The sequence below is a fragment of the Tachysurus vachellii genome, chromosome 19 (genome assembly GCF_030014155.1).
Source record: "Tachysurus vachellii isolate PV-2020 chromosome 19, HZAU_Pvac_v1, whole genome shotgun sequence".
Lineage (NCBI taxonomy): Eukaryota > Metazoa > Chordata > Actinopteri > Siluriformes > Bagridae > Tachysurus > Tachysurus vachellii.
Window position 1 is genome coordinate 6,008,819 of NC_083478.1, and position 10,918 is coordinate 6,019,736.

Below are 10,918 nucleotides of genomic sequence, written 5' to 3' on the forward strand. Positions count from 1 at the left end.
CTGCTGTATCCTTTCTGTGGTTGTGCTGAATAAATATAGGCTTATGCTTTAATATTGAAGAGCCAGTTGTGTTGGGCAATTTCGGCACATAAATAAATTATAGTGAGCAGGAAGATGGTCTGGACAAGCAGCAGGGCAGTAGTTGGGCAGGAGGTGATGTGTATGTTTGTGTGTATATGTGTGTGTGTGTGACCAGATCGGCAGTACGGTAAGAGGATGTGGTATGTGCTCCTCTCTGTGGGAAATTATGGTGAACCTCTGATGCCAGTGCCAACTTCACTACAGAGAGCAGTGGCAGGTTGGCAGAAATCAGCTGACAGAAGGTTTCACCCAGGAGCTGGGAAAAGCCCTGTGGCTCTCAATCCAACTCTCAGTGTGACCATTCAGACCAGGAGTGACGTGTGTGTGTGTGTGTGTGTGTGTGTGTGTGTGTGTGTGTGTGTGTGTGTGTGTGTGCGCATATATGTGCATTTTTGTATTTGTGTGTTTGGATACAAATGTGTACTCATTGGTATTTGAGAAAATGTGTGTGTACTTGTGTATATGTGTGTATGTTTGTTTGGATGTGTATGTGTATTGTATGTGAAAGTGTTTGAATAGCCCTATTCGGATGGCATGGGTTTCTCAATTTGAGAAAACGTTTTCATCCTATTTACTGTATCTTTTTTCATGGATACATGGTATGACTTAATAATAATAATAATAATAATAATAATAATAATAATGATTTCCATTTAATATAATGTCTTTCTAACATTCAAGGCTACAGTACAAATAAATGTATATATTAACAAAACATTATCCTACTGGGTGAAGGAAGGGAAGATATGTTGGTGAAGAAAGAATTTATTTATAAAGAAGTAAGTGCAGTCATGAAGGTCCTGGAGGATAATCTGCCTTCCCCTGATGTTAGTCTGGTCTTGGGCATGACTAGCAAACCAGTAGTAGTTGACCTGAGAGTCTGGGCAGGGGTGTAGGGGTGTAGCAGCTCAGACAGATAAGGCAGAACAAGACACATGTAATGCTTTGTAAGTGAGAAGTAAGTATTAAGTAAGTGTTGTAAGCATTAGATCTAGATTTGTAAATGGGTTAATATGACTCAAACAATGTCAAAGTGGAAATAGAAGGGTTTTATGGGTAACAAGTAAGGGTTTCATTTAAGGTAGATGGTTTCCATCCATGACTTTATATCATGTAATCATGAATACATTCAGTTAAAGAGGTGGGAGGAAAAGCTTTGGTGGACCTTGTACTGAGATAAATACTAATAAATCTGTCTGTGTAACTCTGAACGCTAAGACCATGTTTGTGGATGATCTGGCTAAGGGGAAGCATATATAAGGTGAAAAAAAGTGGCCAGAGGACCGATCCTTGAGGGATACCATATATGCCACCGGCAGTAGAGGATTTGTTTACTAGTAGTTATAATGTGGAGTTACAATTATAAACTGATGTCATAATATTTTGGCACGAAAATAATTTGAAGTTTTATAGCTTTCCTTGTGATATAAATATGAATAGGTCTGAGTCATTATACTATGATTTAATTTACTTTTGATGGGCTACCAGTGAAGGTTGCTAGATTTGTTTTGGTGAACCTATCCCAATGTATCCTTTAATAGGGACTGCTGTGTGTCAGCACATAGAACACTAAACACACATAGAAGCATGTACAAATGGTTGAAAAACGTTTTACAACACCAAAGCCCAAATTGCAGAAATATCTTATCACTAAAATGACCAGACCAGTAGGAATTTTTGGCTGGAATTTGAGGTGAGGACAGAGAAACAAACCAACACTGCGCATCAGGACAAAAATAAGATATCACTGAGTAGCACCTGTAAAGAATCAACGCCCCACGTAAAATAAATCCTATCCGAATAGGGCTCTTAAATGTGTGCTGCAAGGTATTGTGTTGCATCTGTGTATGTGTACGTTGTGCTGCAGTGGCGCGGTCCTGAGTTGTGGAGACGGGGCACGCATGGCTGTGCTAGTTACGGATCGAGGTGGTGCCTTCTGTGTGCCCGGTTTGGTGGAGTTCATCCTCATCTTAATATATCCTCATCTCTCCATCCTCCTCCCCCTCAGGGGGCAGCTGCTCCATTCACAGGGGCCGAGAGGGGCTGACCTCTGAGAGACGGACCGAGGGAAGCACTGGAACTTTCCACCACCTGTACTGTAAGCTGAGGATAGAATGCACTAAGTACAGTACATGAGCACACCAGCATAGCCTGATGTTGCTGCAGTGCTTTATATTGCTCAATATTCTATACTTACACAGGGAAGCTACAGAAACAAAATGCATTATTGAAACTGAAGAACTGCAATGAAATCAGGTACCTACCCAGGGCGTTGACAGCACTCATTCAATCAATTCCTGTGTCTCAGAGAACTGGGAAAGAAAATATCAGAATGAGAGGCTGGGAGAACAGAAGAATCCTAAAACTTATACAAGAGCTAAATTTACTTAGTTGGTTATCATTCATGAATGCCTCCTTTAAAATATTGCAAATTAAATGTCAAATATCTTGCTTAACCTTTAAAAAAATGCTTATAGCATATTATTTGTAATACTGCATACTCCTAATGCACACTGTTAAATGATGTAATGCTTTAAAGGTAGAGGTGTGCGTAGGACGGTTGCTTTAAATCTGTTCCTGCCTGCCTGCCTGCCTGCCTGCCTCCACAGTTAGATCCAATCCAACACCACTATCTGTAGCTCTATCTGTTAAAGCTTTGTATCAGTATTCAGATTTAAACCCAACAGTACACACAGCATAAATTGTTTTCTTTGGGTGAAGAAATTCCAGCAGTGTCCATATGGTCAGTGATTTCAGGATTCGGACAGTTACTTAATCTCATCTACACCATTTACGTTTATTATTTATCTCAACTGCTAATTAACAAATGTTATAATTTTGGAGAAAACCAGATGCATTTTTCATGTAGTATTTTGTATCCTTTTTTACTGACAAAATAAACAGTAATGAACGATATATTTTTTTGAGTATGATCACCTGTTGGCTGGAGTTGCCTGATGGTGGGGTTACCACCTTTTGCTCTATTAGGGGGTTTGCAGGGGCTGAGCTCGGCAGGTGAGTTGCACGCCAGTAGATGTCGAGATACTCTGCCAAGTGTTCACATGCATCCTCTAACTGATTCTCATCCAGTATGACATCAAACATTTCCTAAAGTAGAGCAAAACCAGAGGAAATAAGCCAAGCCAAAAATGAACAGGAAAAAAGTATATGCGTATAAGTGTAGAATACTGAAAGACCCACTGGTGGACACTGGGCGAGTTTATCTCCTGCCATCATCTGTACATTTAGGTGCTTGCTTTGAGACTTTCCCCTGGATTTGATGAGTCTTTGGAGAACCTATGAGTGAACATATCGAGTAACTGTATACATTCATTTGTCCTTCAGTGGCTTTCACTGAGTGATTGATTGATCTGTCTTCTACCTTCGGCGATGAAACTTTGACATACACAATGATGGGAGCGAGGGACGTCTTTGACAGTTGTGCTGGATGGTTAATAGTGTCTGCGTCGAGTACCACCAACTGCAAGGACTTTGCCAACTCAAATATCCTCTCTATCTCACTTTGGACCTCAGCTAGTAAACAAAAAGCAAAGGTGAGAATTTAATCAAATAAAAAAAGGAGAACATCTAAGGAACACCTTTAAATGTATTCATTTTTATCCCATTTCAAATTAGTAGTCCAAAGTTATAGAATGTCCCTTACCTAAGCTGGAGCGTGTGTTGGATCTCTCTACAATGGCTTTCTTATTGAGCACAGACCTTTTGGCCAGAGACAGATCTGCAGTCACTCGCGTGATAGAGATTCTACAAAGAAAACACAAAAACAAGTTTTTCTATTGGCTACCAGCTCAGAATCAAAGATTTCAAGTGTATTGTTGTTAGAACCTTCAGACTGACATGAAGAGAAACTAATGGCACTGTGAAGTGCACATGGAAGCAATGATCCAAATAAAACCAATAAATGCAATGACAACTTGCCCATAAAATGTTAATCTCACCTTCCATCAAACCTGTGTTTTAGGAAGTCAAACAGTGCTTTCTGCATCATGTCTGTCACCTACAGAGGAGGAGAAAAGACAGTTTTTGATATAGTACACCTTTAATTTTTATCGTAATGATTTGTACATTGTAACGTCATAGTGGATTTAATTTTTTAAAGAGAATTAATTTGATATCCGTCAGTGGCTCCCCCAGAAACTTTTAATGGGGTGGCCAGAGGAGGCCACAGCAAATCTTGGTGTGGCACAAAAAAAAAAGTGGGGGTGAAACAGCTACTCTGGTGGCGTCAATAATTCTACAATCTTTTTTGGTGGCTGCAGTGTGTGCTTCATTTTTTATATATTTATTTAGTTAGTTAGTTAGTTAGTTAGTTTTATTTATTTTTTATTTTTTTATTTGATTGTTTTTCACTTCATGAACTATTGTGAATTTTCATTATGCATTCAAATTCAAATTCAAATTCATACTAGGGGTGGCCACAGGGGTGGCCGTGGCCACCACTGGCCATCCCTTGGGGGTGCCCCTGATATCCGTAACCTGACCATAAAGCTGTAAAAGATGGATCCCAATTGAATACTGCTCAAAAAAGATAAGGGTGCTCAAAAAATAGGAACAACTGTAAAACTGCACATTCACGTTTCCTAATCAGCCAATTATGTTGCGGCTGTTCGATGCAAAAGAAACTGTGCAGATACAGGTCAAGAGCTTCAGATAAAGTTACATCAAATGTCATCTAATTGGAAACTACTGGGAATTTCACAGACAACAGTCTCTAGATTTTACGCAGAATGGTGCTAGAAACATTGAGTTGAGGGTCTGCAGGCTGAAACACCTTTTTGATGACAGAGATCAGAATCAGAGGAGAATGACCAGACTGGTCTTCACAGGATGTCTATAATAAATCAGGTAAGCACTCTTTGAAACTGTGGTGAGCAGAAAGGTATCTCAGAATGCACAAAACATCAAAGATTCATTTGGTGGAACTACAACATCAGATTCCAATCCTGGCAACTGAGAGAAAGAATCTGAGGCTATCTAGAGCACAGATTCACCCAAACTCTACAGCTAAAGACTAGACAAAGACCAGAGTCAAACCTCGTGTGGTCTTCTGTTGTTGTATCCCATCAGCCTCAATTTTTGATGTTTTGTTCATGCTGAGATGATTTCCTGCACATCATGTTTGTAAAGAGTGATTATATGAGTTACAGTTTGCTTCCTGCCAGCTCGAACCGATCTGACCATTTTCCTCTGATTTTTCTTAGTCATTGTTATTTTCCCTGCACAATTTTCTGTGAACTATAGTCTACTACAAGGTAGAGAGAACAGTGACTCTCGCTACTCCCAGCTTGAAAAGTTAACTTCAGCTTGAAACTGTGATTTATAGATTTTTTGTCCATTAACAGATATACATACATATAGAAATAGACTTTTAAATAGACTTTTGTAATATGCTACAACATTTAACTCAAAACTAAAGCAAACAACAATTTTACCACAGAAAACACATCCCTTTCCGATTCATACAATAAAATCTACAATCACACAAAGTGTCTCAGAAATGACTTTTCCAAATACAGATGGCATTTGTGCTGAAATACCAAGCAGGTGTATAATTATTACTTCTTATATGAGGGAACTGCATTTCTGGTACCTCATAGCCTTTCAGTGAGGGTCCGACCAGCACAACCGGCCTCATGGAGGGTACAACATCATATGGTGGAACGTGCTCTGTCTGAAACACACACACACACACACACACACACACACACACACACACACACACACACACACACAGAGCATCTGTTTGATGCCTGATAGAGTACTGTTGTGTACTGGCTGTGTTCCAGTACCCTTGCTGACTTCCACTTGCCATTAACGCCCCAGGGACTCTAAATCCATGACTGTTTTTTAATTAGCTAAATGTTGTGAGCACTCAATATGTTTGTACAAAGTATTAATAGTTGGCAACTTTCCACCATCTACTTGTTCTTTGCCAGAATTCATTTTTTTTTCCCTTTATATCTTTTTTCTTTTTTACATGAACTGGGTGGCTCTAATCCTACTGTAGGTAAAGCTTGCATTAGACTGCCAGAGCATCACTAGTACAATTACCAAATGATCAGTTTCCTTGAGTGTGACCAAATTAGTAATTGTAATGTAACCTTGTTGGGTTTCAGTAGATTTGTTACTTATTCAATATTATTATGCGACAAATGTTTGTACACTAACATAATAAGTCTTTGCACATTGTATTGTTCTGACACTGAAAATACTCAAGTCAAGCCAATTTGAGTTAGATATCACTCACTCACTCACTCATTTTCTACCGCTTATCCGAACTACCTCGGGTCACGGGGAGCCTGTGCCTATCTCAGGCTTCATCGGGCATCAAGGCTGGATACACCCTGGACGGAGTGCCAACCCATCGCAGGGCACACACACACTCTCATTCACTCACACAATCACACACTACGGAACATTTTTCCAGAGATGCCAATCAACCTACCATGCATGTCTTTGGACCGGGGGAGGAAACCGGAGTACCCGGAGGAAACCCCCGAGGCACGGGGAGAACATGCAAACTCCACACACACAAGGCAGAGGCGGGAATCGAATCCCCAACCCTGGAGGTGTGAGGCGAACGTGCTAACCACTAAGCCACCGTGCCCACTGAGTTAGATATCCTACACATAAAAACATGCTGCTGTAATCCTAAAGACTGTCCTGTGCTCATCCCAGCATTCTTATACTTAATACACTTACATTGAGTCTCCTTTCAACAGAATTTGTGTCACCGAGAAGAGCCTGGTGTTCATGTCATGTTTAGGAGTTTTCCTTCCCACTCTCTCCCCTGACATGATTATTACGGATATAAATTTCCGTTTTTTTTAAAAAAGCTAAATGAAAACATTAAAACCTTTCATTCGTTTATTAACTGTGTTGAAGAATTACGGTTCCACTGCTCGTGCTAGTCTATTTAGTTCTGCTTGAGTGGCCTAAAAAGGAATCGCGCACTTGATTGACAAGAGATGTCAATCAAGTGCGCTTATTAGTACTCATCCAACTAATTAGCTAATTAGTTCCTTAGATCATGATATGATGATGATGTTGATGATGGTGTGTGTGTGAGAGCAAGGGAAGTACTACAGAGTGCATTGCTGGAGTAGAAGATGCCAAGTTTGAGAAGCCCTGGCAGAACGGATACACAGAAAGGGAAGTCAACATTCCCAATTCGATTATTGTGCTGTGGAGGAAGGAAATGTGAGGATGCAATATGAATAGAGCTGTAATAGAGCAACCTACCTGCTTTTGCTTCTGTTTGGCTTTTGAAGGGCAAGAAAAGATTCAAGAACAGACATGGTCAAAGGCTGTTCCCCCGTTAGAAAGCTGATATGAATCAAAGCACCGTCATAACGCGATAATTAGACAGATATTCTGAAACTAAATGAAGCATTCTTACCAGATGATGGAGGAGTTGACCTCCAGCCTCCTGACTGTGCATTCCCTCCTGCTTTCCTACAGAAAGTAGAAAAACAAGGATACAACAGACCCACAAGATTAGAGTGTTATATCTAAAAACTTCTAACACATCCAGCTTCTAACACTTCTAACTTCTTAACACATCCAGGGGAAAACTATTGTATGTTGTGTTACTCTCAGTTCAGGACTGCTAGCTGCTTATGAGGTGCTGATGTGTAACAAGTTCATCCAGACCGACCTCTGTGCAGCTTTCAGCTCCTGTTTGAGACGCATAGCTTCCAGTTTGGCTGGACTCGGGATGAAGCTGATGTCAGCCCCTTCCTTTACCAGCCGTCCGATCCACCAGTCATTATTGTACTTCTGCATGAAATAAAAACACTGCAGTCATTTACCGTTAGATCAAACGAAAAGTTCATATAAAGGAAAAGTCCAGAGGATTTGTGTATTTGTATGCACAGTCATAAACAATCTAACAAGAGCAAAGGGATTATGATGAGGTGTTAGGAGTTTTACAGGAACTGAACAAGGCAAGAAAGAGAAAGAGAAGTGAATGAATCAGTGTAAGCAAATGTAAGAAAATGTTCATTAAAAAGGTTGCGTCTGCCTCAGTCTTGTACGATTTAAAGTCATACACCGCATGTATTATACAAAATCTAGACTTTTCTAATGATGTGTGTGACCGATATAGAATAGTGATAAGAATAATACATGAAGCCAAACCTTTGTATTCTGTCCTTTTCTCAATATAAATATATTTGTGTTCATTTAGAAAAAATATTTATATATGATAAATGTTGGTTTATTTATTTATTTATTCATTTATTTATTTTGTTTCTAATTGTGTTTGAACCTTTTATTTTTTAATACTTTAAAAAGAAATCAATTAATACATCAGTTAATTAATTTAAAAAGTGTTTAAAAAATGATCAAGAATAAAAGATTATGGGTGTAACATTTGTATGCTAGGTTTACATTTGATGATAATTGATAACATGATGATAATAATTATGGTTACGATTATTATTATCGTTGTTGTTGTTGTTATTTGTCTGCATCCCATAATCCCACAATTATTTTGCTGATTAAAAAAAAACACCCACCTCTTTGATGTGGAGAAAGTCTTTGGCTTCAAAGTTGATGGCAGCGCCCTGCACAGGACAGTCCTCATCGAGAGCCCCGCAGTAACTCACATTAGTTTTCACTGCAAAAGCCACAGGTTTGGACTGTAAAGAAGACGAGAACAAGCTACCTGAGTAAAGGAGTAACCAGATGACAGTGTAATACAGCAGGAAGGAAGAAGAAGAGAGGATGAAGAGAGGGTAAAGAGATGATGAGAGTTCACCTTGGCTCTTTCGAGCTGCAGCACGGCCTGGCGCTCGGCTTCCCGCCGAGACGCCTCCTTATCCTCCTCCAGGGACAGGTCGGAGTCCGAGGGTCTACTCGTGTAGGAATCAGCCGAACCCTACCAGAGAGAGAAAGAAAGAAGGAAAGAGAAAGAAATATTCAGAGGATTGAAAAAATGGAAGCAAACGAAAGAGGAAAAGAGGATGTGGAAAGAGAAAAGAAAGTGACGGAGAAAGAGTAAAATGAGAGACCATGAAAACAAGAACAAGAGATATGAGCAGAGACAGAAAGACAGAGACAACGGGTGGGAGGGAGAAATGTTTTTAATATTCCTGTGTTTCTAGAATTTACTAGCAAAATCCTGGAATACTGTTTGAAAATCCTGGAATGCTATTCTGACATCCTTGAATACTGTTCCTAAATCCTGGAGTACTGTTCCTAAATCCTAAGAATCTGTTCCTAAATCCTGAGAATCTGTTCCTAAATCCTGGAGTATTGTTCCTAAATCCTGAGAATCTGTTCCTAAATCCTGAGAATCTGTTCCTAAATCCTGAGAATCTGTTCCTAAATCATTCAATACTGTTCCTAAATCCTTGTATACTTTCCTAAATTCTTTAATACTGTTCCTAAATCCTTGAATACTGTGTGTAGAATGTTAGGACTACCCTATATACATCCAGATTATAAACAAAATGCGGTCTACTTTTAGCTCTCTACCACAGCAATTTAACATTCGAATAGTTTTATCTCAACTGTTAAATTGTATAAAGAATTCTTGCTTTATTTGTGATCGTTTGTGTTTTTTACATTCACTAACCAAGCACTTTATTAGGAACACTGTACTAATCCCAGGAGGGCCTGCCTCTGCTCTCAAAACATTCATGTCATAGATTCCACTAAATATTTGAAACTTTCCTTTTGAGATTCTGCTCCATGTTGATATGATTGTATCACACAATTGGTGCAGATTTTTTTAGATTCACTTTCATGCTGTGAATCTCCCGTTGTACCAAATCCCAGAGATGATCTACTGGATTTAGATCTGGTGATTGGAAGGTCCCTGAAGAAAACTGAACTCATTGTGATGTTCCTGAAACCAGCTTTGCTTTGTGGCACGGTGCATCATGCTGAAAGCAGCCTTTAGAAGATGGTAAATTGTGGCCATGAAGGGTTATGTGATGAATGATTGGTAGTAAAAGCACCAAAGTGTGAAAAGAAGTCACACCATCTTCACACCATTTCACCATCTCCACCATCCAGGACTGTTGATCCAAGGCAGGTCGGGTCCATGGATTCATGCTGTTAGTGCCAAATTCTGATCCAAACATATACACTCACCGGCCACTTGTACCGGTGTGGTCTTCTGCTGCTGTAGCCCATCTGCCTCAAGGTTCGACATGTTGTGCGTTCAGAGATGCTCTTCTGCATACCTCGGTTGTATTTGAGTGGTTATTTGAGTTACTGTTGCCTTTCTATCAGCTCGAACCAGTCCAGCCATTCTCCTCTGACCTCTGGCATCAACAAGGCATTTGCACCCACAGAACTGCCGCTCACTGGATATTTTCTCTTTTTTGGACCATTCTCTGTAAACCCTAGAGATGGTTATGCGTGAAAATCCCAGTAGATCAGCAGTTTCTGAAATACTCAGACCAGCCCGTCTGCCACCAACAACCATGCCACGTTCAAAGTCACTTAAATCACCTTTCTTCTCCATTCTGACGCTCGGTTTGAACTGCAGCAGATCGTCTTGACCATGTCTACATGCCCAAATGCATCGAGTTGCTGCCATGTGATTGGCTGATTAGAAATTTGCGTTAACGAGAAGTTGGACAGGTGTAGCTAATAAAGTGGCCGGTGAGTGTATGCGCCTTAGCAGTTAATAAGATTCATAAGACTAGTCCACGTTTAAGTCTTCAGCTGGACAGTTTGGTGATCCTAAACTTCCTCCTGCTGTTGTAACACATCCACTTTATGGTTTGATCTGTTGTGGAATTTTGAGATGCTTTCCTGCTCAACACAATTGTACAGAGCATTTATGTGAATTACTCCAGCC

General features: G+C 39.9%; 1 protein-coding gene across 1 annotated transcript; it reads right to left on the bottom strand.

The window, feature by feature from the left end:
• Positions 1–769: 769 nt before the first annotated feature.
• On the bottom strand, positions 770–10,163 carry cacnb3b (calcium channel, voltage-dependent, beta 3b). Its single transcript, XM_060894528.1, has 14 exons — positions 10,068–10,163; positions 8,864–8,983; positions 8,622–8,744; positions 7,760–7,881; positions 7,502–7,557; positions 7,345–7,364; positions 5,693–5,773; positions 4,041–4,099; positions 3,746–3,846; positions 3,464–3,615; positions 3,283–3,378; positions 3,019–3,189; positions 2,346–2,393; positions 770–2,184 (listed from the first exon to the last, which is right to left on the bottom strand). The coding sequence occupies exons 1-13, from the start codon at positions 10,161–10,163 to the stop codon at positions 2,364–2,366; spliced, it is 1,227 nt and encodes a 408-aa protein (XP_060750511.1). The 3' UTR covers positions 770–2,184; positions 2,346–2,363.
• Between the last annotated feature and the right edge of the window lie 755 nt (positions 10,164–10,918).